At 53.8% G+C, this 25,650-nt stretch overlaps 8 protein-coding genes across 8 annotated transcripts; 2 read left to right on the top strand and 6 right to left on the bottom strand.

Annotated features, from left to right (window-relative positions):
* Positions 1-433: 433 nt before the first annotated feature.
* Positions 434-3,406, bottom strand: J4E92_009439 (uncharacterized protein; the record flags this gene model as incomplete). Its single annotated transcript, XM_051500787.1, has 1 exon — positions 434-3,406. The coding sequence occupies one exon, from the start codon at positions 3,404-3,406 to the stop codon at positions 434-436; it is 2,973 nt and encodes a 990-aa protein (XP_051348938.1).
* Positions 3,407-7,105: 3,699 nt separating this feature from the next.
* Positions 7,106-8,932, bottom strand: J4E92_009438 (uncharacterized protein; the record flags this gene model as incomplete). Its single annotated transcript, XM_051500786.1, has 4 exons — positions 7,106-7,171; positions 7,222-7,538; positions 7,587-8,163; positions 8,213-8,932. 4 exons carry the CDS (start codon positions 8,930-8,932, stop codon positions 7,106-7,108), a joined length of 1,680 nt encoding a protein of 559 aa, XP_051348937.1.
* An 837-nt stretch (positions 8,933-9,769) lies between these two features.
* On the bottom strand, positions 9,770-10,756 carry J4E92_009437 (uncharacterized protein; the record flags this gene model as incomplete). Its single annotated transcript, XM_051500785.1, has 3 exons — positions 9,770-10,019; positions 10,074-10,620; positions 10,681-10,756. 3 exons carry the CDS (start codon positions 10,754-10,756, stop codon positions 9,770-9,772), a joined length of 873 nt encoding a protein of 290 aa, XP_051348936.1.
* A 351-nt stretch (positions 10,757-11,107) lies between these two features.
* Positions 11,108-12,452, top strand: GAL7 (galactose-1-phosphate uridyl transferase; the record flags this gene model as incomplete). Its single annotated transcript, XM_051500784.1, has 4 exons — positions 11,108-11,208; positions 11,260-11,311; positions 11,366-12,143; positions 12,193-12,452. 4 exons carry the CDS (start codon positions 11,108-11,110, stop codon positions 12,450-12,452), a joined length of 1,191 nt encoding a protein of 396 aa, XP_051348935.1.
* Positions 12,453-12,985: 533 nt separating this feature from the next.
* Positions 12,986-13,508, top strand: J4E92_009435 (uncharacterized protein; the record flags this gene model as incomplete). The annotated part of the gene is made up of 3 exons (XM_051500783.1): positions 12,986-13,090; positions 13,195-13,269; positions 13,392-13,508. The coding sequence occupies 3 exons, from the start codon at positions 12,986-12,988 to the stop codon at positions 13,506-13,508; spliced, it is 297 nt and encodes a 98-aa protein (XP_051348934.1).
* A 2,602-nt stretch (positions 13,509-16,110) lies between these two features.
* On the bottom strand, positions 16,111-17,605 carry OLE1_2 (stearoyl-CoA 9-desaturase; the record flags this gene model as incomplete). The annotated part of the gene is made up of 2 exons (XM_051500782.1): positions 16,111-17,370; positions 17,423-17,605. 2 exons carry the CDS (start codon positions 17,603-17,605, stop codon positions 16,111-16,113), a joined length of 1,443 nt encoding a protein of 480 aa, XP_051348933.1.
* Positions 17,606-20,624: 3,019 nt separating this feature from the next.
* On the bottom strand, positions 20,625-21,796 carry J4E92_009433 (uncharacterized protein; the record flags this gene model as incomplete). The annotated part of the gene is made up of 5 exons (XM_051500781.1): positions 20,625-20,896; positions 21,348-21,434; positions 21,495-21,527; positions 21,633-21,724; positions 21,792-21,796. 5 exons carry the CDS (start codon positions 21,794-21,796, stop codon positions 20,625-20,627), a joined length of 489 nt encoding a protein of 162 aa, XP_051348932.1.
* Positions 21,797-22,688: 892 nt separating this feature from the next.
* Positions 22,689-25,046, bottom strand: J4E92_009432 (uncharacterized protein; the record flags this gene model as incomplete). Its single annotated transcript, XM_051500780.1, has 1 exon — positions 22,689-25,046. One exon carries the CDS (start codon positions 25,044-25,046, stop codon positions 22,689-22,691), a length of 2,358 nt encoding a protein of 785 aa, XP_051348931.1.
* Positions 25,047-25,650: the final 604 nt, after the last annotated feature.

The following is a 25,650-nucleotide window of genomic DNA, read 5'->3' as shown; positions in this document are numbered from 1 at the left end:
GGACATGGCTTCGCTACTAATCTCCAACCCGCACGGTAGAGGAGGACGGGGCTGCCCGTCTTCTCAACTCTCATTTTCCTCGTTTCTTAGATGCCCAGCGCGAGAGCCAACCAATGCCACGCCAGATCCTTCCGTACGTAGATAGGTAATGTGTGTTTGCATGTAGTAGAAAGCCCATTGGAAGTATCCCGCTTTTTTGAAAATCCCCATCAAATCAATGTATAGTAAACCCGACCGAACACTTCAAGTCGTTGGAAGTAAAAGATAAGAAAGAAGAAAGATAGATAGGGAAAAGTGAGAAAACAAAGGATCGTTTGACTTGTAATCATTACATGTTGTTACACTCCAAAAGGTAGAATCGAAGAACCACGGGTCGCCCTGCGGCCCGCAAGTTGGTTCTGAAAAGGAGCAAAGGTATCGTGAATCATAGCGCTCATGTCGAAGTGGAGGTAGTCGTCATAGTAGGCGCGACAGATACCTCAGACGGCTTCGCCTCCTCGGCAACTGGTGGGAGGATCGGTTCGACAGCCTTGGGTGGCGGTGAGTTGGTATTGGGCAGGCTAGCCGTCGATAACGTGGGTGAGCTGGTTGATTGCGATTGGGCCAGTGGAGGTGTAGCGTTCGAGCCAGTCGACTGCGTTTGCGCCAGCTTGGTTTTTCGATTGCGGTTGGTGTAGTCGCTTAGACTGAGCTTCTTGCGTGCCGGTGCAGGCTTGACGGCGTTGTTAACGGCAGGCGAGAAAGGCGATGCAATCATTGAGATGCCTGGTGATTGCGCGACTGCGCTCTCGTTGAGAACAGACGAAGTCGATCCAGGTGTAACGGCGCGGTTGCTGCTAGTGTTGCCAAAATCAAGCTTCGAGGGCATTTCGACGTGTAGGTCTGCAGTCTTTGGTGTGAGACCGGTGGTGGACTTGGGCGATGGTTCAGCGGGCGTCGAAGCTGACCACGGAGGATCGAGTGGTTGTATTGATGGCTGTGGAGCTTCCTTGGGAGGCTCTGGTGCAGTCACCTCAGGTGCTTCCTCTTGTTTTGGGTCGGAGGCCTTGGGACTTGTGTCCTCGGGTTCGGTCATCTCCACGTCGACCGTAGGCTGCGGTGTAGGCTCCTTTGCTGGTGTAAGCTCTTTGTGTCTTGTATCGGGTACGGGGTCGGCAGATATGTCCATCGCTGTAGGCTCCTCGAGCGGTGGAGATGGGGGCAGTGGCGACGGCTTGTTCGAAGATACGTCCTTCAAAGCTGGTGATTTGGCCTCCACTTTAACGGACGTGGACCGCATTCGCTCGCGCTGCAGCTTGTCTTCTTGCGCTTGCTGCAAAAGCTTACGCTTGAATGAAAGTGGTGGTTTCATTTGGCGTGGCTTGATGCAGATCTGGGATTTTGCGTTGTTGTCTTCGATCGTTTGCGTCGACGCATCGACATAGACAGGCTTCGGACGGGGTGGAGGACGGCCATTCGTCTTTGTAGAGCTGCCCGACGTTTTACGTGCTACACCGTGACTATGTTCGCGGTGCCGTGCCGACGGCGAAGGTTCGGGGTGTCCGAGTCGTCTCTGTATATCTGCATTAGCAGGAGGAAGCGAGTAGGTGGATAAGCGTCTTACCGAGGAAGAGATGCTCGGCGTGTTCAGGTTCGATCCAGCACTAGTCCGTTTCCTTTTGCCTTTGTGCTCATCATGATCAAGCTTCTGGAACAGGAGTTCTTGGTGCTGGATCTTTCTCTTTTCGCGCTCGGAAAGTTTGTCGCCTTCCAATGAGAAGTGGGTTGCTGGTGTGATGTCACGACTGCTGGATTTGTGTGAGCCAGATGTAGAGCGAGCGTCCATTTGGTCTTCGTCGACAGCCTCGCGGTTGACTGTTTCGCTACCAGCACGACTGTTGGTTGCGTGGCCTGTACTCATTGGAGAGATTTGTGACTTTTTGACCTTCTTGCCCTTGGTCTTCAGTGTAGCCGGCTCTGTAATCGTATTGCGACGAGCGCGCTCCAAGAGGCACTCGTTGCCGCTGGATGTATCGCAAGCGCAGCCTCCAAAGTTTGCCAAGACACAAGACACCCACGGTTGTATCCTCCTAAACCCTTCTTTGGCACCGTTGGTTACGACCCTGAGAAGCTGTTTCTTTACCTCAGAATCGATATCCCAGCCGACTGTAAGTTCCTCACCGGGGCTGATCTCGCGCGTCGCTAGGAAGGAGAAGTGGTAGTCGTTGCTGGAGTCAATCAAGATCTTCATAGACATGTTGGGGTTGCAACTTCTCCGGGCGTATCGGAGGATGTTGCCTTCTCGCCGTGTGTCGATGTATATTGGCAGATGGGGTGGGAAGAAGACGAAGGGTTCAGGGTGTCGCAGCAAGTCCCATCTGTTGGATGCATCGGAGTAGTAATCTGCCTTTCGACCGATGAGACCTTTGAGCTCTCCAACATAGCCACCATCTGGTACCGGAGTTTCGGCGGTAATGAAGTGCCATTGTGGGTGCAGACCATGCGCTAGTACACCCGAGTCGACATCTGTCTGTTTCACAATCTCTGGCGCAGTTGTCGTTTCGAGTTCCTGGATGGTCATATCAATGCGTGAGAAGATGTCCTGTGGCTTCTTGCCTCCGCTTGCTTCGGCCAGTGCTTCGGGGTCTTGTAGCCACATAGCAATGTCGTTTGCGACGTCGATTCGGGTGTAAGAGTTGGACTCAGCGGAGGGTGGTTCTGGCTGCCGATAGAGATGTATGAACTCGGTTGAGTAGTCCTCGGTAGAAGCCTCTGGGTTAGTGGGTGACTTCATGGGACTGTGGCCATTGAGCATGACTGAAGCGCCTCGTTTCCGTGATGTTGGCACGAGAGCTGGCGCTTGACTAACGACGCCTACGGAACCCGATGGACGATGGTTTGTCTTTGGACGCTTATTTGGCGGTGGCTGATCTCGTGGGCTACCACTTTTGCGGTCGGGGGTATAGTGCAGGTCCCCATTGGTTTGCACTGGCCATCCATTGGGTTGTCCAGGGCCATGGGCGTCCTTGGTTCGCTTCTTGGGGTTCTTGGCGGAGGCTTTCGGTCTGCCTTTGCGCTCGCCGATGCTGTGTACTTCCCTCCGGATGCGTTGCTTCTCGGAAGCGCTTTTTGCGTCGATAGCTCTGGGAAGGCAGTCGGCGCACTCGTGCACGTCGGGGACGTGTTGGGCAGACTCGTAGTAACACACGATGTGCTGCCACGTATCGCACTTCTCGCACAAGACTGTGTTGCCGTCGTCATCTGAGTATCCGCAGATGCATTTTATCGTGGATGACTCTTCGTCCTCAACGGTGGGTTCGAGTGGAGGCGAGGCGGTCGCGAAGGTGGGTGGTGGTGGGCCAGCGTAGAGGGCGAGAGGAGCCGGCTGATGATCAGCATACGCCTGGACCGACGAGACGTCTGTCATAATCTGGCAATGACGCTCGCTTGTATGTGGTGTCATGTAGTGGGTGCTCAGGCTCTGTGTTCGTGGGATCGCATGACGCCCAACGCGCGACGAGAGAGAGCAGGGCGACCGACGGCGACTCGAGACGGATCAAGTGACCGCCGTCAACGGAGTGCCGGGCTTTGTGACGAGTGGTCGAGCTACACAGAGGGTGTGGCTAAGGGGAAGAGGGTTGCGTGTCGGAGCGCAGCGTGTGCGGATAGGGAGCAGGAGGGCGATGAGGGCTCAGGAACGTCACTGTGGGCGTGGAATCGAACGCCTATCATGAAGAGAGGATATTGAGACTGCGTGTGTTCGAGTTGGAGCGATGCGCCGGCAGGTGAGGCAGGGTGGTGAGGGTGGAGGGCTCGAGGCGGCTTCGGAGGGAGGAGTTGGCTGAGGCGTGCTGTCACAAAGGAAGCGGCGCGCGCACAACGAGAGGCGAGGGCGTCGACAGTCGGTGCGACTGTGCGGTTAGTACTCCAGATGGCGACGGCAGGGCAACGACGGCATCAGGCGGTTGGGGAGTCAGAACGGCAGTGGAGAATCGAGCGTGCGAATGTCCTGAGAATGAATGGCCCCAACTCTCGCGAGCGAGAAGGGCTTAGCTTGCGAGGCCCGTGCACCACCAAGGACATGGCCAGGAGTGAACGCTAGATGTAATTAGTGAACGAGGGGTTACAGCAAGTGCGAGATCAAATTCGTGGCGCGAGGGGCCATGTCGACGCCCGAGCAGAGGCGCCGCCTAGACGGATATCCCGTGGCTGGGACATGCGAGATGGCCTCTGGGGAAGCATCAAGAGGATGATGAAAATGCAAAAACATGTCACGGCCTGGTGGTTTGGGCAATGGATGTGACGAGAGAAAGCGGCGGAATCCTGGAGGCAGGCTAACGCGGCGGGCGAATGAGAGCGCGGCCGGCACGAAGCCTGCAGCCGCGCCAGGCCCGATGCAGATGGCGCTGGTCAGACTGTCGCGCGCAGATCAAGTTCGGAGGGCCGAGCGCCGTGCCAGGCCCCAAGGCTGCGAGCAAATGCAGGCCCAACGTTCTTCTGTGCTTCATTCCACGTCTCTTGAGTCGCATCAGCATGGCGTGCTGTGTCTGTGTGAGCGGTGCTGGCACGGAAGGCGCGAGCGCGAGCGGCTGGTCGGGGCAGGCGCACGCATGCGCTGAAGCGAATAAACAACGATAAGGGCCCCGCCTGGAACGCGATGAAACATGCTGCATTGCTTCGCCACCCCAAACGTCATCAACGGCTGGGGTCCACCGTCGCCGCCTGCTATCTATATGTCGTCGACGCGGAGCCTGCCTGTTGCGCCCAAACGATAACCAACTTCATCCGCCTTGTGTCCTCCGGCTCCGCACCGTGTCCTGCACCTGCACCTGCACCAGTCGCGTCACCCGTTCCGGTTGCTACCAAACAAGCTGACGACTGCACATGTCAACAAATATCAATGCGCCACTAACAATGCAATCGCAGCAATAGATTTTGACGACAACACCACTCTTGCCCGAACCGAGTCGCGCCGGCGTCGATTCTCAACCACCCTCTCCGTCGTCTCATTCGTTTTTGTGATTGTAAATCATGGACAAGGAAAACAAATATTACCTAAGGAAAGATTGAAGGCAGGAGCGTCTGTAGGAGCTGTGTTGGTACCACCGCAGGCATGGGACAAGATCCTAGGGCCATTTAGGACGGACACACAAGGTATCCGACAACATAAGAAGCTATGAGTCGAAATGCGGCATCCATTGAAGGAGAATGTGGACGATTGAGGGCCGAGGACGTTGTTACTTGCCTACCGAAAACACATCCTGCTGCTCTGGTACCGATTATGGACGGCTTATTGCCTCCAACGACGATTGCATGCCATGTCAATCATCCGTTAACGTCTCTATGACACGAACCTCGACTCGCAATTCGAATATCCTCTAGACAAATTCAAGGTGAAAGCATACATTATCTTGGGTTATTTTCACCTGATAGAATTTAATAGTGTGTATGCAGCAAATGCGACACAAGTTTTATGGTCCCTCGGTAACGTGAATCATTCAGTACTTGTCAAACCGTTCAAAAATGCGTTATCGAGAAGATGTATTGAAGGCTGTAGCTGCTTGGGAATCAGCCAACGCGGCAAGACTAACGCTCTAGTGGTGGTGCTAAGGCAGGACTGGAATGAAGGGGCTCAGAGGAGAGATCTGAATAACTGTTTCTAAACGAGGGCAAAGCGCCATAAGTAGGAAAATGGACAACACCGACACATCCTGATGGCATGGCGCCGAATATCAGCGTCCTTCTTCTAGTGCTCGCGCATGCGTAAAGCTCGCCTGCAAATCCCTCTTACTGTCAGTCACTTCGTTCCCCTGGGTTCATAAAGTCAGCGATATACACAGGCGGCATTCATCTATGGGTTGTACCCACTGTATTATGGTTTCCAGCCATCTCATCTTCCGTTACTGGCACCTTATCCTTCATAAAGTCCGCTTGCGCCTCTTCCTTTCCGTAATTTTGGGTGTGTACTGCAGTAGGAGAATAGCGTGACGATGGTTCTCGCGCCCACTCTGCTATGGTGATAAGAAGTGATCGGTAGAGCCATCTCGATCGACGTTGGTGTGAAGGGGTTGTTTGGTCCTCCATGTTGCTGGGCGAAGATGTAGATGAAGTTGTTCTCGAAGATGAGATCGATGTAGACATAGGCATCTCCACCGCAGCATACGAATACTGACAAGCGAATAACGAAGGAAGGAGGAAACCAAGCATCTGTTCTGACTCTTTTTCTCGAGCCCAAGCCGACGATGTGATCTAGTGGAAGTTTTCGAAGAACGTTGAGAGGCTGGTGATTGAGGGGGTCAGAAAATGAAGAGATTCAGCGTACATAGATACCTTCTAAGCATCCAAGATCCGAGTCCTGCGAGACACATTCCTATATACCCAAACGCCTTGGCCCCAAAGTATAGTGGCGGCGCAGCAGCAGGCAGACAGATCCCACCGTACAACGTCATACATGGCGTTCTCCCCCTCCCTAATCTGACATTCTACAGCCAAGGGTTCTGCGCCGCATCCTAATTTAGACATACCTAGGGTTATCGTGTCTTTTGGCCCTCTCCTGTACAGAGCCGCACCAGTCGGAGAATTGTCAAGTACGAGCGCTGATAAGCTCATGCGGTCTTGCTCATTAGCGGTAATAAGCGTGACGCGTGAGATTTGCGAAGCATAGCGCTGGATGTCCAGGGGCAGCTGTGACGATGTCGCGATGCTGCGTGTGGAGAAAAAACAAGGAGGAGCAATATCGGCAGATGACTGACCCGATGCAACGGTTAGTGGACATGGCGAAAAACAAAAGAGAAACAAGGCTTGCGAAGCAGGTATCACGAGGTACATTGTACGAGCAAGAGACATGTCATAATGTACGATGGTTTCTTTATTCGATTCTACTTCGAACCACAAATGTTATTCGGGCAGTCCTGTACTTCGGCAGCCTCCCAATGTATACAATACAGTGAAACTCGCTCAAGGTGCCTCCTGATGCTGTCCCTTCATGCTCTCATCGTGGCTTTGTCGTCAAAGTATGCTTGCCAGACCAATACAGCCCCAAGGGCAATATTAACACTCATATCCAGACGTCAGGGCTGGACCTGCTCTCCTCTCCGAAATTACCCAGGGTCTTAGAAAAGGCATCCTATAGCTGCTCTTCTTTTACCCTAGTGACCTCCTCCCAGAGCTGCTTTGCGTTTTCGGCTTTCAGCTGTCGACAGTCAGTTGCATTCTATCTTTCAGACCAAACAATGTACATACCTTGAGCAGGTGCATCTCCAATTCACCCTCCAGATTAGGCGAATTGAAGAGCAACCGGGTATCCTTCGGCTTGTCACCCTGTGCATCGCCTCCAAATACCAAGCTCTTTGTGACCGCAGCATTTAGCAGCAGTCGGTGGGTACCTTCAGCACGGAGGACAAAGCGGGCCTTCTTGGGTTCATCGACCGTGATGTTGAACTTGAATGTTCCCACGCCACGCTCTTTCCACCCTCTATTTGATCCTTCGCCAGACATGTTGTAAAGCTTTGCGCGGCCGGCCCAGATGGTCTCTTCGCCTTCTTCACCAGTCTCGTGTGCTTCAGGAAGGTTAACAGGATGACATGAGGTGGCGGTGATTGGCTTACGTTGTTGCGAGAGGAGCGGCTGACTTGACTGTCGCTCTTCCTTGTCTGCGTTCTTTTCTGGGTCTTCGTCGTCGTCGCCCTCTTCATCATCAGAAGGCTCGCCGATTGCAGCAGCACCAAAAGGCTTCTCTTTCTCTTTGAGACCCTTAATCTCCAAACTGCCACCAGGAGCAGCGAAAGAGCCTACGGGCTTGGCTCCACCGAAGCCTCCAAAGCCCCCACCCAGCGATCCGCCAAAAGAGCTGCCTCCAAACCCGGATGTACCAGAGCTTCCCAGTGCTCCGAAGCCACCACTTGATGGCGTTGAGGAGGCTACGCTTCCTGCGAAAGAGGACAGTTTGGCCGCGCTTGCCCCACCGAAAGGCGAGCTAGAACTTGGTTTAGAACCAGCAAGGCCCCCGAATGGAGACGCAGCTGAGGTTGCAAAACCGCCGAAGCCAGATGACTTGAACTTTTCGTCCGACGTTTGAGGTAATGATTCGGCCTTATCAGAGGTCTTCGGCGGTTGAGGTTTCGCTGCCATAGCGGCAAAGGGCGATGCGGCGGAAGTGTTGGCAAACCCACTGCCTGGCGGTATCTGGCTCGAGCGTTAGTCTTTGACATTCACGCAGCGCTAGTTAGCTTACCTTGGTCTTCGACTCTGTTGTGTCCGTTGTTGAATCGGCTGCTTCCTTGTCTCGTAACCGCTTGGTGTCTCGCTCCTCGCCTGCCGACTTTTCTGCAGGTTTGCCATTTGCCGAGGCGTCTTCCGCCGCTTCTGCGCTAGCATCTGTATCCTTCTCGACTTGATCGCGTGTGCGCTTGTTTTTGGGGCTTGTTCCGGCTCCTGGGGCCTTATCGGCCGCAGTGGTCGTGGATGTGTTCTTGTTGGGCGATGTCATCTGCTCGTCCCCGTCGTTCTCTTGGATACTTGAGATAGTACTTGGAGAAGGCTTTCCGGGCACACCAGCCTCCAGGTCGGCTGTGATGTCCCTTGACCTCTTGCGCGCATGTCGCTCAACCTTCTTTTCTGGGTGCTTGTCCGCTTCGGCTTCCTCCTCAAAGTCTTCCCGGCTGCGCTTGCGTCGTAACCGTCCGCGCTCGCTGTCTGAGCCAGAAGCGCTGTGTTCGCCAGCTTTAACGCTGCCGTTGGGTGCGTCGTTCATGGGCCGATCGGAACTCGGGACGGGATCCGATGTGGCCTGCGCATCGATCTGTGTGTCCTTGAGCTTTTCCCTAACATTCTTTCCTTCGCTATCGCTGCTCTTATCGCTCCGTGCTGGGGACGTGGGCGCAGCTTTGGTAGTGTCGTCGGAGGCGGCAGCAGCTGCAGTTGTCACCTGCGGCTTCTCTGGCGCGTCTGTCATGGTGCAGGACGGGTTGTGTTCCAGGCGTGGGGTATGATGGGAGTGCGCTTGGTGGATGGTGTAGCAGAGTAGTAGTAGGAGTCGCAGACGTTGGTGCGTGAGAAGGCGGTCCTTGGGCGGTCGCTGAAATGTCTGTGTGGTTTGAGGTTGTGAATTGAGACAGTGCAAGCTTGAATAAGGACAATAGTAACTATGCTCCGCGGTGAAGACCAAGTTGCGGTCGACGGCAGGGACAATCGCAGAGGTGGTGCTCCGCGAGGCTAGTGGCGACCTTGTAGGTGGACAATGCAGCGTGATGGCTCGTTGGGTGTGCGGCGGGCAGACGATGTCGGAAAACAGGTGCAGATATGAGCTGCAGGCTTGGATTGTCGAGCGGACGGAAGCAGAGCAGATGGGCCTTGTGGTTAGTGGAGTCGGTCAATGCGCTCTAGTACCAAATTTCCACTACAATGCGCCGAATGCAACAGTGTCTAATTACACCGTCGAGTCCAGAACGCGACTGCAACGAGAGGAATGCAGACAAGGCGCGCCGTGTGTGTTGAGCGGTTAGGGGGCCGAGTGTTGGCGCTTCAGTCGGCGGTCGTGGTCGAGTGTGTTGTCGCTGCAAAGACCAATGACGAAGTGGGGAAGACAGACGGCTAATCATGAACACGGGTAGCAGCAACAACAGCGTCTACCGCTACTTGGGACATGTACATCAAGTTTACTGTAGACGTCTACTAAGTGCTACTGATTGTATTGGAATGGATTTGTGACGCCCATGAATAGCTATTTCTACAGCTTGTCCGTAACGCCAGATACCCAGCCAAACACTTTTGCATGCACAACAATGCTGCACTAGCTGATGAAGCACAGGCAGCCCAGAGCAACATAAAATACAAACAAAGGGTATACTGCGATGCCGACGCGGTTCCTTACGACTCCAGAGCCGCCCATGATGCTCACTCCCGCTGCTAGCGACCAGGCGATGAGAACGATGTAGACGGGGATGCGCACTATCATGGGTATGCCAACGGCGCTGAGGATGGAGGCAATGACGAGCGGGAAGAGCGTGTAGCCGATAATAGAGATGGACTGGAAGAAGGCACTGGACACGATTAGCATGTCAAAGGCGTAAGGTAGGTGTGCAGAGGGGACGTACATGTTGCCTCCCAGCAGCTTGATCTGCAGCGTCACGACTGCCTCGCCTATCCAGACCATGGCGAAGACGCCGGAGAAGACCAGGTCCTTCTGGTCGCCCTTTGCTCCCCACGAGAGGAACAGGCTCAGCAGCAGGCAGAAGATGAGCGGGCCCCATAGGTCCCAGTCGCGCAGGCCCTCGCTCATGCCGCCCTGCAGAATAACATCTGCGTCCGGCCATCGCCCTGCAATGTTCCTGAGCCCACCGCCAAAGCCGTCTGCCTCGCCGCGCTCTGCGGCGCCAATGCCTCCCCCGCGCTGCATGATGCCGCCCAGCAGGTACTTGGGGTACAGCACCTGCTTCATCTTCTCCCAGATGGCGAAGATGTCGCGGGACAGCGTGTCCCATACCGTCTCGTCGATGGTGTTTGTGGGCGCACGGCGGTCTTCGCCGGGGATGCTCGACGTCAGGTACGACTGCGTCTGCGCAGGGTCGCGCTGGATGTTGCCCGTCAGCGGCGCGCGGTCCGACGTGCCCTGGAGAGGATCGTCGAGGTCATCGAGGGTAGCTGGTGATGGTTAGCCTCGTCCCCCGTCTCGTCGCGCAGGCAGGTGTGGATGCGACGCACCATCGTCCGGGTCTATCAGGTCACGCTCCACGGCGTCGCTGTCATAGGGGTTGCTAGTTGCGGCACTTGGCATCATTGCCGCCATGGTGGAAAACTGAAAACCCTGCGTTCACGGGTCGCGGGCTAATGCTCCAATCGGCAGCTATCGTGGGTTGTTGGAGAGGCTCTGCTGTCCTCAAGCCTACGCGCAAGCTCTCGGGGCCTCACGCCTGAGGGTGCGCTACTCGACTCGGCTAGCATCCCGCCAACGGGGAAAGCTTGAGCGGCTTAGCGTGCAGCCCTTCACTGGCCGGGCGTCACTCCCACCGTCTAGCTCGCGGCCATGCATACTGCCCCTGCGGCCGTTTCGCCGTATTTCGCACGCGGTATATATACACCTAACCACCATCGTCCGCCCTAGACACACTCCACACACATTTCGGCCATCATGACGGACCCCGTTTTGAACGACATCTCCCACAGGCGCTTCAACCTCCTGCGAGGAAGCTGGATACTAGTCTCTCCCCACCGCACCAAGCGACCATGGCAGTAAGCATATCAGTGATACTGTTCACGGGACGACATACTGAAACCCCACAGAGGCATGCAAGAGTCGCCGTCCAAGACAACCCTCCCAGACTATGACCCAAAGGTATCCCTTCGCCCGGGCCATGTCTAATAACATTCCGAAATTAATCAACCCCAGTGTTATCTATGCCCTTCAAACACGCGGGCAAATGGCGAGCACAACCCCAAGTTCGACAACACTTTTGTCTTCGTCAACGACTACAGTGCCGTTATGGAAGAGCAGCAAGAGTACAACCCTGACAACAAGGACGGATCTCTCGCTTCTAGATTACTCCGTGCCGAGGCCGTCACTGGAAAGTGCTATGTCATTTGCTTTTCTCCGTCTCACAACCTCACTCTTGCCGACATGTCGCCGGCGGAGATCGTCCCCATAATAGAGACCTGGACGAACATTTACGTTGCACATCTGGACCCAAAGTCGCCTCTGGCCAAGCTTGCGTCTGCCACTACTATACCACCACTATCACAAGGCACTCTCGCAGTTCCAAATGCTCAGTATCGGTATATGCAGATCTTTGAGAACAAAGGCTCGGCCATGGGCTGCTCAAATCCCCACCCACACGGCCAGGTCTGGACGACCACATCCCTACCGGAAGAGCCCGCCTTGGAGCTGGTGCAGTTGAGCAAATATCGCAAAGAGAATGGAGGCGCTCATATGCTCGTCGATTATGCAGAGCTGGAGTCAACACAAAAGACCCGCACTGTGTATGAAAACGCGAGTTTCTGGGCTGGTGTACCTTACTGGGCAGTCTGGCCGTTCGAGATAATGATTGTTCCTAAGCAACACAAGCGCTCGCTGGTAGACTTCTCTAAGGAGGAGCGAGCGGAGTTGGCTGAGTGCATAGCGGAAATTACGAGGCGCTACGACAACCTGTTCGAGACCCAGTTCCCCTACAGTAAGTCCAAAACAGTCATAATAGAGAGACATGGCTAACGAGGTTGAAGGCATGGGTCTTCATCAGGCTCCCCTTACTGGCACAGCCGATGAGATTGAGTCCAGTCATTTCCACATTCACTTCTACCCCCCACTACTGCGAAGCGCCACCGTTCGCAAGTTCCAGGTTGGCTACGAGATGATGGCCGAGCCTCAGCGCGACATCACCCCAGAGCAGGCTGCAGAGCGTCTTAGGGCGTGCGACGGTGAGCTTTACCGCAAGAACCTCGCATCTTCGCCAGACACCAACGGCGTAAACGGGGACCACTAGAGACCCGGCACGTACTTGTTATTCAATTTTGCTTTCACATGCACATAGGCCAGTCGACACAGAGCCTGGCTGGTCACATACTAAGTGCACGAGCTATTGGAGATGGGAGAGTAGATACCCAAGAAGACGATACACGATACACGATAAACGTAGAAAGTTGCATAAAGCGGAGTGCTGCAGCGGCGTTGGCAGGCATAACAGTGCATTACATTATCTTTTCTCGAATACACGTTCAATCTCAACTGTATCACATACTGTGCGCATGGCCTAGTGAGCAACCGCACCATGTGCTGTGTCCCGCTAAAAACGTCATGCCGCGGATGCTGCCCTGCCCCACCATGATCGTGCGAACCTGATCTCGACCCCGCGCTACTACCACTCGGCAGCAAGCCCCCAAGCTCTCCTTCAACTAGTTCACCGACAAACAATCACCACCACCTACCTCCCTAAACACATCTACCACCGTAAGATTACCCCACGGTCTGGATACAGGAGTAACAGACAAGAAGCTAACAGCAGGACTCCAGAACAATATGCCTGGAGCCAAGTACACCGAGACCTACAAAAAGGTCAGCGCCATGGGCGAGAAGCTCAAGGCGGCTGGAAAGCAGGGACCTAGCAACGACGAGCAGCTACACGTACGTACTTCCTTATTTCCCCACCCTCCCATTCTCTCCCCTTCTCGTATACCCACTATCTACCACACGAAGTCCAGATGCTGACAGTCGGTTGTGAATTCTAGTTGTACGCGTACGCCAAGGTAGCAGAGGGCAAGGACTTCAGCGAGGCCAAGAAGCCTGGCATGTTCGATCTTGCTGTACGTTTATGCATACCTTTCCTATACCTTCGTATCCTCCTTCACGACGTACCGCCTGCCAGCCATACATACCGGTCCAATCCCAACAAACGTACGAGGACAATAACTGATAATATGATTAGGGCAAGGCCAAGTACAACAAGTGGAAGGAGGTTGTTGACGCCGGTACCACCCAGAAGGAGGCCGAGGACAAGTACGTCGAGTTGGGCGAGCAGCTATTGGCCAAGCACGACAACTAAGTGCGGGTGGATCATCAAGGCAAGACTCATGTGCGATTTAAGTATTGCTATGGTTATACCATCGCCTATATATTGTTATAAGGATCAACGATAAGAAGTGCCTCATCGACATATGTGTAGTACATGTGCTTCGGAAATGCAAGGGCCTGCATGCGCTCGGTACGGAATCTGAGTACCGGAGCTCAACGTCCATAGCCGGCCCAGGCGTGCCCCTCTCTGTCTGGCTCCATGTATTGCATAGTAGCACACCAAGGCCTCTCATCAGCCGTATAAGAACGAAGTGGTAAGTCGTATGCCATGCGGCAACCCACGACTGTCATCTTCTTCTCTTCAGCTGCCGTTCCGCTGCTACTATCATCAAGAGCATTGAGACTCTCAGGACCAGGCATATCCTCCCCAAAAACAGGAACCATGATGACTTCCTCCTGTGTCTGAGCACACAAAGCAGGCCAGACAACAACCCCTGCCTCCCACGACTGTATCCAGATCTCATCCTTCTTGTTCACCACATCGCCCCACGCTTGCTTGCTCAGGTTTGCGCTCGTCACCATTGCCCAGTCGATAGTCTTGTGCTCTTCGTCACTGAAACGTATGTATGTTTTGATATGTGGCGCCGCAGAGCCACGATGCGCTTCCTGTCTTGCTGGACCGTTCGAGGACGAAGAAGACGCGTGACTCCAGTGGCATAGCATCGGATGCATATACTCCAGTTGTTTCTGCTGCTGCGCTGATTGAAGTTTCCAATGAATTGACCCACCAGATGCGTAGCCGTCAAGAGAACCCCGGATTTCCTCTGGAGTTGGGAAGATGACACTGTACTTAGGAGTTCGCGACTTTCCTACGTTGGACTCACGTTTGGCGAAGAAAGATGAGGCTTGCGTCGAGGAGGGTGACTGTTCACCGGAGTTGGCTACCGCTGTTGCCGAATGGGATGCAAGCACTGACTGGAAGTTCGAGAGCCATGTGGGCGCCGCACCCAGTGTCGCTATAGAGGAGATTTGCGTCACGATATGAGGGCGCACAGAGTCTCTGGATCCTGTAACAGGAACACTAGAAAGCACCTCCCTCAATCCTAGCCACCCAAAGGAGGTTACCGAAGGGCTAACTGCAGCGGGCTTCTGTCGTGATGGTGCACTTCCAATGAACGCGGCTCTGATACTTGAGAAATCATAGTCCCGAAGTTGCGTAGTCAGTCCTCTCAATCGTTTCTCGTATGCACTCAAATATCGGAGGATATCAACTTTGAAGCGCTCGCCGCTCCCAATAGGGTGAACTTGAGGAGAGTCTGGCTGGGATGGCGTTGCTTGAACCAAAACAGGTAACAAAGGCGACTTCCATACTGCTTGAGTCATGTTGGCCCAGTCGCGATAAATCATATTAGCTGTATGGATAATGATTTGTGCAGTGTCATCATGGCGAAAGAGGATAAGCATCTTCGTGTGGTGAGTTCCGAACGGATCCGGAATGTAGGCGCTCAGAAGCTCGATATTCGGATACCGCTCCGCTGTTTCCTGGATCATTGTCAACTCCTATCAACACTGTGCGGGCAAGAGTATTCACGAGTAGGGCGATCCTATTACCATCATCCCGCTTCCAGAAACCATGCACGATCTTGACTTTGATCATGTCTCTCACATCGCTGTCGAAGTGCTGCCTGAATATGGTTAGCATCAGGACTCGAGCCGGGAGCTGCGTTTAGTCTCGGCGATAGCTACGGGACTTACATGACAAAGTCTAAATCGAACAGAAAGTTAAAGTTCCAGCATTCCTTAATCAACGGATCACCGAGCAAGTCCGACAAGCACACAGCATCGACATTCTGATGTGCCGGCAGCTTCTCGATTTTCGTCAGCTGTATTGGCGAAGGGCAATATCGTGGTTCCCCGGTCCTGTCGCTATCATGATGTGGTGTAGCTGGTTTGGCTGGTCCCGACGCCAATGCTGGTTTCGGTACTCCATCGAAACTCCAAGTCGGCGTAAATGACGGTGGCTCGGGGCTTTTGCGCCGCGGTAATGGTGGGCTGATTGGCTTGTTGAGTCCTGCATGATGGTCGGACTTCGTGACTTCTCTGCTCGGGGAGTCGTCATCAAGCTTGCGGCGTTTTGATGGCGGGGCATCGCTAGGTTGTTGGGACGCCATTACGGTCACGGCGCGATGACGGCAATGCAGTCGCGATCAATCGTAGCTCGGCGCTGTGTAGAGTTGGGTGTCAGGAATCGCGTTGCATCTTGTTGACACGGCGGAGGCACGGTCCACTTGACCATAGCAGGCAGTCACTGGTGTCAAATAGATCAGGAAAGAACACATAGCTGTGGTATAAGGAAACATCGATAACGATCAGACATCACAAAAGAGCAGTCACGACAGCAAATGATGGAATGTGAAGTGTAAATGGATATCATTCTTGATTTAGACCGTAAAGCTCACTTTTCAAAGCTTGTGCTCATCAAAGGCTACAAACATACGCCGTCTAATAGTGTTTGAGCATCGTCTCCATGATGCTTGCTAGCGAACGCTGTGAAATGAAAACATAATTATGCCTACACAAAACGAAAAGGCATCCCAAACGCCGGGCATCGCTAAATGGAAATGAAGAATACTCTAGGCCGCGCTGGCGCTGAGCATAGGTTGTGCGACCTTGGTAACTTGGTTACCCGCCCGGATTATTGGGTTGCCTTGTTCGTCCTTGACGATGTTGACCTCCTTGTTCTCCTTCTGGGCACGCTTCCAGATCTCAACCTCGCATCCACCGCGGATGACACCCACCCTCATTGTAGAGAGCAGGTTGTGGGCGGCGTTGGAGTGGAAGTAGACACCACCGTTGAACATGGCGGTAGCGTCCTTGCCGATGCCGCTCTTGATGAGGGTCTTGCCACCGGGGTGCTCGTTGATGAAGTCGGTGACGTCGTGGACAACACCGGCGACAGCGATCAGACCGCGACCGTTCTTAGCCTGCTCAACGTAGTCGTCCCACTCGATGACGGGAAGCTGCTCAAGAGGAACACCCCAGTCGAGCTTGGCGCGCTTCTGGTCAATCTTCTTCTGTAGCTGCTGGACGCGACCCTTCTCGATCTCGTTGGCACGGAACTGCTTGAGGTTGGAGGCGAGGCCGAGCTTGCTCCACAGCCAGATGGACCACTTGGTGGGGTCGTACTGGTGCCACTCGATAGCGTTACGGTAGTCGGAGGGGAACTCGTGGTGGAAGTTGTGGTAGCCCTCACCGAGAGTGACAAGGGCGGTGATGACGTGGTCCCTGGGGCTGTTGCGGTCGTCGAAGGGCTGGTCGCCGAGCCAGTGGGCAAGGGAGTTGACGCAGAAGGTAGCCTGCTGGACGAAGAAAATGCGGAGGATACCGGCGTAGATGAAGCCACCCTTCCAGTCGTTCCAGAGGAGACCAGCGACAGCCGAAGGGAAGATCAAACCCATGAAGATGACGACCTTGATGTAGTGCTTGTGCTGCCAAACGACGACGGGGTCCTCGTTCAAGTCGGTGATGTCGGTGCGGCCGATGCGCTTGGGGTTCTGCTTCATGACCATCCAGCCAAGATGGCTGTAGAGAAGACCCTTGCGGACGCTGTAGGGGTCCTTGTTGGTGTCGGTGTAGCGGTGGTGGGCACGGTGGTCGCGGCTCCACCAGCGGATGGAGCCCTCAACAGCACCGCCGCCAACGAGGGCGAGGAAGACGCTCAGTGGGAGGGAGGCGTTGTAGGACTTGTGTGCCCAGAGACGATGGTAGCCGGCGGTGATGCCGAGACCAGTCCAGAAGTAGTACACGACGGCCCAGAGGGCGGTCTGCCATTTGAGAGGGGTCCAGAAAGCCGCCACGCAGCCGGCGAGAGGGATGCCGATGATGAAGGTAACCTGATCCAGTGTTAGCCAATGGCTCTGATTTGGGGGGCAAGAGCAAACCTACGTTGAGCCAGTTGACGTGCTTGTACCAGTTGGCCTTGGTGATGGGTGTTTCGGTGATGTGTGGCTTCTTAGGGTCGTACTTGGGGTTGCGGTTCGGCTCCGAGGTGCTCGCCATGGGAGACGGCTGCTTGACGTATTCGGGGTCGACGGCCATCATGCCGGCGGTAGGCTGGTGGGAAGGCATGGTGAGGAGGTGGGTAGGGTGGTTGTAGGTAAAGCGAGGGCGGTCGAAGAAATTCGACGGGAAGCAACTAGCGGCTCAAAAAAGTTGAGCTCCGGTCAGCCTCCGGTGTGAGTACAAAGCTCCAGCAACGATGGAAAGCTTCACCACGATCAAGTGAATGACGGGGTAGAAGATGTGAGGGAAGGAGCAGTGGAGGGAGGATGAGGGGAGGCAGAGACAGCGGGCGGCCGAGCGTGTTAATAAGGCGGCGGGACAGTCTTGAATCCCAACACTCTGCGGGCGTGTAAGCGAAAGACTGGGACCTTGCATTGTCGCTCGAGATCCAGCAATCGCCGCAACTTTGGTCATAGCCAGCCTAGCGCGCCGCACTAGCCGCTGTCTCAGGGTCCCGCACAGGACGAGGGACGGCGCTGGCTGCAACAGCGCGAGAAAATTTCGGGCCTAACTGGCACGTCGTGCTGATCTCGGCATCGAGACAGTCGCTGGGTGGCGGTGCGCGCGCAGACGTGCAGAATATCCAGCAATCCCAGGCCGCCACCTTCCCCAGATTCTGATTAATCCCACACGCGGCGGCCCTATTTCCTACACATGGCCCGGCTGCTGCTTCTAGCCGCGACGTCGCGAAGACGATCGCAAAGAGCGGTCTGGTGCAGACGACCGGCAGCGCGAGCCGGCGAGAAGGATGCCTCACTGCCCAGGTGGGCATAGAACCTCACGCCGTGGTGAGGCCACACGTCTCGTCATCGCTAGCTCGCTAGCTGTCCTCTCCGCTTGATGCCCCGCTGGGCCACGCCTGCAGTCGAGGAAGGGTGAGCCGGATGCAGACGCGACACCACGTTCGTTGGGAAACTGTTGATATCGCTCTGCATCCGCCCTACCCAAGTCTTCTGCAGCCTTACGTAGGCGGCCGCTCGCCAGCCCCAAGTGTCTGGAGAGCATGGCCGCGACGACATGTTTCATGCAGTGGCAAAGTGTTCGGCTTGGATACCCAGTGGGTCTCAGACGTCCATGACTTTTTCGATGGCGCTTGTGCTTGGAGAAAATCGTCAGTGCTTCACAACGTTGTGGAAACCGTGAAGGGTCTTCTTCCGCTGGCGCAAATTCCCCGGCACGCTCCAAGCTCGGGTGCTGGGTGCTGGTGCGCCATCGCAAGCTCTGCTCGATTGGGAAACGGCCCTCCTCAACACCTGCTCTGCCTGTCTCCAGCCCATACAGACACACGTCCATATCAGTCAAGACGCGCGCCCACCATCGCGATGTCGATAGCATGCAACAGCCTACGAATCAACGTGCGTTTGCTCACCTCGGCTCCCGGAATCTGTTGCGTCACACCCGCTGCACTCTTCGTGTGGTCTTATCCTCATGCCACAAGGTCAACGGTCGTCCCAACGTCCTAACGGGTAGGGCTGAAGGCAAACTGCTGGCGTGCGCTCAAGCTATGACGAGCCATTCTTGCAAAAGCTGGTTGCGGCACCCTGACTGCGTAGCCCTCGTTGACCCTTGCCAAGGCGCAGTCTGTGGCAGAACTTGCGCTGCGTTTCGTTGATGAAATAACTGCTTCTTCGCTGTCTTCTACGTCCTACCACGTCGGCACAGTACATGTTTTTCCATCTAGCAGTGCTTTCATGTTCTGTCATCTGCAACCGAAACACGATCAGCCAGAGACCAACTCTTGAGACTTACAAAAACCAGAAATTCTACCTAGAACGTACTCACTTGCTCTACACAAGGAAGTACAATGACCTACGATGGTACTGTACATAGTTGCTGGAATTGTAAATTGGAAAGCTGTGGAGGGAATCAACGTAGTCCTGCGCAGTCTCTCTTGGTAGGTCTCAGCGAGGCTCCGATCACCGGCTGCTGCCAACCAGAACACCAAGTCGCCCAGCATGGACGCGCTCAGCACCGCTGCATCGGTATCCGGCGAACAGGATCTTCTGACAGCAATCGGACTCAGATCTAGATGCATATTCCTCCAGTACAGTGTGGGAGGCCTCTCCTGCAATATCTCCCATCCTCTATCGTCGGAGTGGTCCGCCCGCCAAGTGGACACATTCGCCCAACAGCCAATCACCGTTTTCCTACCTATCAGTACAGGCGATCGTTTTAGCACATACGCGGGTGTCGCCCCTCTGCCACTGCGAAATGCGCGCCGTAGCGACGAATCTGCCGTGGAGAAGAGTAATTATTCGCGGCGGCTCACGACTATCTTCGGCCAGCTCCAATCTTTGGCGGTCCGTGAGTGGCCTTGGATTCGGGGCTAAGACGTTGTGGATGAACAATTGTGTATCGTGAAGGTTGGTGCAGGAGATAATACTCTTTCTCCACATGTTCTATATAGATGAGGAAGTAGCTCGTTGGGTTCACGCCGTCACTCTACGGCACAGCGACTAACGTTCCCACTCGAACTAAGATCCGCCATCTTCACTTCACTTCCCCGCATATCGAACTTCAAGACCACCATCCGAGCATTTCAAGAGCCTGTCATCGGTAGCGCGTTACACTGCACGCGACAGCCCTTAGTCGACCAAGAGGCACGTCTGATCCTGCGACTGGCCGTACAACTGGGTATCTTCAGCCACCTCGCCAATCTTATCAGGATCTTCCTTATCGGAGGTTGAACGGCCGAATACAAAGATCCGGCTCAATCTCGACATCTCTGCTTCTGTTCGGACACGCATCTGGATTGCAGAGTCTCTAAGCAGCCATGGCAGACAGGATCGGTCCCGACCATACGCCAAAGCGAAGCTTTGGAGAGCAAGCAAGACGCGCCATGAAGGCCTTTACAACCAAGTATGATCTTTTGTCACAATCAAAATCTCATCTAACATACTCAACAGAGATGGTCTGGTTGGTACTTATGACTACGCCTTTCTGTTCCGACCAAACCTGCCATTCATGAAGAAGGAGCGAAGAGCTGCACCCTTCTTCGGTCTCCATGACCGTATGCCAGTGCTACTAGCTCTTCTCCTCGGATTTCAACACGCACTCGCCATGTTAGCAGGGCTGGTGGATTCATTTAAAACTCTGGCAGAACTTCACGATAGTCTATGGCCTTTGTGGCCCTCCCCGACCGCCGCATCGGCGGCGCATTCTCCTTGTCGTCGTCGTCATCCTCCTCCTCCTCGTTGTCATCGTCGTCGTCGTCATCAACCTTGCTCTTCTTCTTGTTCTTCTCCGTCTTCTTCTTGGTCTTCTTGGCCTTCTTGGCCTTGCCTTTGGCAGGCGCGGGTTTCGCTTTTCGCTTGCGCGGAACGACACGCGCGGGTTCGCCCGTAGGCTCTATGATGGCTACATCTCGTCAGCAAATGTCTACATTGTTTACAGTGACCTCTATGACAAAGACAATGCAAATGCACATCAGATAGAAGATAGTTGGCCCTTAGATAAAGAGCTTGGATATGTTGGTCCAGATGAAGGAGGTAGGTAGTGCGGCATCCATTGTGGGTGAGTTAAAGTAGATTGCTGCGCTTGCGATGCTGCATCCTATAAACAACCCGATTATGAAGGCGGTAGATTCCATGCTGGGTGGGTGCATCGGATTGTTTGCAAATGATGGCTTTGACAGGTACACGAAATCCTCGACCGATGATTTGGAGGGCGTTCGGGGAAGAGCTTTCCGTGTGTTGATGTCTCCAGGGAAGAGCATTCCGCGTGTTGATGTCTCCGGGCATGAGCTTTCCATGTGTTCACGTTTGGGTAGGACTGGAAAGGCTCGGGTCACTTCGCATGGTGTACTTACAATTTTCCTGCACCGCCGAAGCGACCGCAGCTTCTTCTTGTTCTTCTTGTTCTTGTTCTTCTTCTTCCTCCGCAATTGGCTCGGGGACTAACGTAACGTTAACAAACTAAACTCCGACAGCACGCAAGACTCTATGGGGGTACTCACAGTAATCGTTCGCTTGTACTGTAAGTAGCATGCCTAGTTAGCAACATTGTCATACTGAAGGAGGTGTGTGCAGTCAGGGACTAATGAGCATGATGCGTATAGATAGAGACGGAAGGAGACACTAAGAAGATAACATACGCCAGAAAGGGTGGTCGCCGTCAGGCGTCATGCCCGAGGACTCAGCCCAGTCGGTCGTACTGACCGCAGGGAAGGTGGTAGACGACAAGTAACTACACGTACAACACATTGTTAGTCTCCACAACCATCGTATATATCAATCGCAGCAATTGCACTCACCTCATGTTGTCTTGGGTTACATGAGGTGATTGAATCTCGCGCTGAGGTTTACAACCTGCGCCCGAAGGCGGCCGCGCTAACACTGAGGGAAGGCACGACTGCCACCCATGAAGCAAGTACACCCGCTACCCATGAAGCAGGTACACCCACTACCCATGAAGCAAGTATGTCTGGTACCCATGAAGGCTGTACGCCTAGTGTCCACAAAGTCAGTGCGCGCATTATACACGAAGCAAGTACGCCCAGTACACTGAAAGTCAGTACACCCAGTACAACGGTATCTCTGAAGTAAGTACGTTCGGTACCCTTGAATTCAGTATATCCCGTACCCACGAAGCAAGCATGTTGCATTCATCAAACAAACACTTACACAAAGTCTCCGAGAGACACGAAACGAACCATTATCCATCTCTTACTGCTAATAGTGACTGAATGTCTTGTCCCGTGCTGGTGTGGCAGTGCGTTTCTACAATGGAGTTTATCTGTTTGTCAGTAACTGAAGATACCTCGTGTGTTGCGGGCCCCAATAACAGGAAAGAAGGTACTAAAATCAATTTTTCAATTCGCAAATATGAGCTACAGGATAAGCATGACTTGTTACTGGAATCATGTATAGAGATCGCTATCATATCCAGTGCCCAATAGACCCATGACATCTGAACGCATGCCTGGGTCTAACATGGAAATGACCGCATGTGCATCCCCAAGATATGCTCAGCCCAACGCGAAATGAAACCAGTTGTGAACAGGAACTAATCGAGAACCGATCACCGCTCAGGGTGACCCACCGAAATCTGCATTCATGTTAGCATATACTTCGAGTACTAGCATGAATACAGGTAGCATTGACTTACAAATCGGACTACTCGATTCTGGTGATCATGGCGCAGAGAAGGCTTAGAACTCATTTTCGCCATCGTCGGCACTCTCCAAATCGTCCGACTCGTCCGACTCAGGCTCATCCGAGGTGACCTGTATGTCCGAAGGATCCTCTTCGCGCGGTCCCGACAGATCCAACTCGGCCAGTTTGTTGCTGAAATTCTGGTTTGCTGTACCGAAGATAGAATAGAACTGGTTGATCAGGGCGGGATGCACGATTTTCCAATGTGCCACGTCTTCAGCTGACAAGCCATGGGCATCCTTCGCTGCCCCTGTGATTTCCTTGGTGGTAAATTTACCAGGCTCCCGGATACCCCCAGTGCCCGTCCAAGTACAGCAAGGGCGACCTAACATCTCACAGACTTGACACACGTTCGAATTCCCAACCCTCTTGCAGCCTCTCTTGAAGACTCCGTTGGCGAAGGCTACGTCTGGGAGCATAGTGCACACGTCGCATTGTTTTCGATGACTACCAAAGGAGCGAGTTGAGAACTTTCCAAACTCACCACCAACGTTTTGCAGCTGCAAGTGACTGGATTTGAGTTCTCTCAAGATGTCGCTGGAAGGTCTGAGCGTTGATGGCTGTATAATAAATGGCTCGTTTGAACGCTTGATCGTGATCATCTGGTTATGGAGGTCGAAGTCAGCGAGGAGGACGTATGCACGGCCAGACAAGCGAGGTATCCATGGTAAGGAGTGGTTTGGCGCTTTGCCGAAAAGCCACTGCAGGAAGGAAATGGCGGTAGCATAGCTCCTCAATGCTCCAGGAACACTGGTGTCCACAAATCTAAACATCTGGCTAGTCTGAATGTATCGATAGCGCCATTGTCCAGAATTTGGAGGATGTTCCCACTCAATTCGAATTGCAAATGAGCTTGCCTGTGTCCAGTTCGAGAATGGGCCAATTCCAGAAAGACGCGACCATGCGTGTGGGTGACGGCTTCCATCCTTGTAAACCTCAAAAACAAGATGATATGGGACGTTGGCCAGCGGTGCCTTGGTGCCATCCTTGCTGTCGCTCCAGAAGCTGAGACGGATACCCTGCTTGCCGTGCATCTTCTCCCAAACAGCCAGTTGACGCTTCGTTTGTCCAGGTTGTATAACACTCGCATGGCTCAGTTTCCTAGGGTTGGCGCTGCGAAAGATTGCCACAGGAGTTGAGCGTCCAGATGCCTTGTCCATGGTTCTCGTATCGGTGCGAAGGAAAAGGATCCGGTTAGTATATGCCGTCCATTCTTGTAAAGGTGAGCTGAAGTTGGCACCTTGATACGCTCCGAACCCTTCCCGAGAAACAGCCCCATGCCACCCGGTGCGTTCAAAGACGTTGCGTGCGATATCAGTGAAGTACTTGGCATAGCCAATGGCCGAGAGTATTCCCGAACCACCCGAGCTGGCAACACGGTCCGAGAACATGAATTTGCGATAGGTTTGACAAAGACAAACAAATATCTGCTCAACGACATGGGCGAGATCTGGAATATCGTCTTCAGAAAGAACGCACATTGCGAACATGTCCAAAGATGCGGAGTTTCGGGTCAGGTCACCATACCTGGACGTCGCTGACTTGTGGCTCTGCGAACGGTGGTAGAAATTGACAGTCTTGCCGACGTATACATAGTACGTGTTTGGTTTCCAGTAGGGGACCACAGAATCTGAAAGATGAACTCGCATGTAGACACCGCCTGTCTCTTGAGTGTAATCGTCGATGACATGTGTGGCAGCACCTACCAGATCCTGCCAACGAAAGCCTGGGTTGTTGAGAGTGTCATAGAGGCCTGCTTCCCTGATGCCCTTGATGATGGTCTTGGTGATAGAATCGATGCTTCTCTTTTTGACGACGTCTTCATACTTCGAGCCCATGAAGTCTGCGGGAGAATCGTGAAACGCGGTCAAGAGCGCATGGATGGTACGCCCCAATGTACTCTGGTCATCAGGAGTATCTCGCATCCACTGAATGGCGTTGAAGTCGAAAGCATCAATACTGATATAGATTGGCCAGTCTTTGATATCGGACACCCAGCGTTTGCCTTTCCATACATCATTGGCTGATACCCATATGTTGTTTACCCACACCCGTTCCTGGGTTTGGGGATTCAATACATAACTTCCCGTGACGCCCTCAATGAAGATCTTGGCTTTCTTCTCGTTATTGAACACTTTCTCTTCTATGAGATGACCTTGCATGCCCTGGAGGAACACGGTGCGCGTCGACTGGACGTTGAAGCTCCGATTGATAGTGCAACCAAACTGAGTCTTGATTCTGGTGTGCGGACTAGTCGCGGGTATACCGGTGCGATTGTCGATCCATGAAGCAAGCTCGGAGGAGGAGAAACCGGCCGTAATGTGAGGACTATCTCCGGGGGGTAGGAACGGCATGATGAGCGTTATTCAGTAATGTCTGAACAAGGAGATCAGTCAGTAATGGGATTGGACCCTAAGTATCATGTTACGCTCAGCTTACGTTGGTGGGGGCCGCCCTGAGAGCTGGCGGTGTTTATCGGTGGGGCTACGGTAAGGTGAAGTAGGTCGGTTGGGGTAGCGAATTGGACGATGTCTGAGCGTTCCGAGCACACTGAAGAAGCCTCCAAATAGTTAGTAGTGAAGAGTGCGAGGAGATGTAGAGCTTACTGTAGCAAGTGTGTAGCAAGAGTGAGTAGAAAGTTGCGGGCGAAGGGCAAGGTTTTATACGTAGCCTCAGCAAACGGGTTGTGGAGCGGCCGGAAGCGAGAGAGTGACTCACCACTACTGCAGGCACCGGGCTGAAGGTCCACGTGAGAGAAATGGCGCGTGAATCCAGGGACCAACGCGAGCTCTGACGTAATACCTAGGTAGCTTGCGAATACGCCGTCACAAACAATACGCGCCTGGCTCAGGGTCTATATCACCTGGGCAGCATGTCAAGATATTTATAAGCAGGCTAAAATAAGAGATCATGGAGTAAAGTCGTGCTTAGCATGACCCTTGTGACACTGTAAAGTAT

This window comes from Alternaria infectoria (assembly GCF_024043175.1).
Source record: "Alternaria infectoria strain BMP 0036 chromosome Unknown scaffold_24, whole genome shotgun sequence".
In the NCBI taxonomy this organism is placed as follows: domain Eukaryota; kingdom Fungi; phylum Ascomycota; class Dothideomycetes; order Pleosporales; family Pleosporaceae; genus Alternaria; species Alternaria infectoria.
The sequence above is the reverse complement of the archived record's forward strand: the minus strand, read 5'-3'. Positions and strand labels throughout refer to the sequence as shown.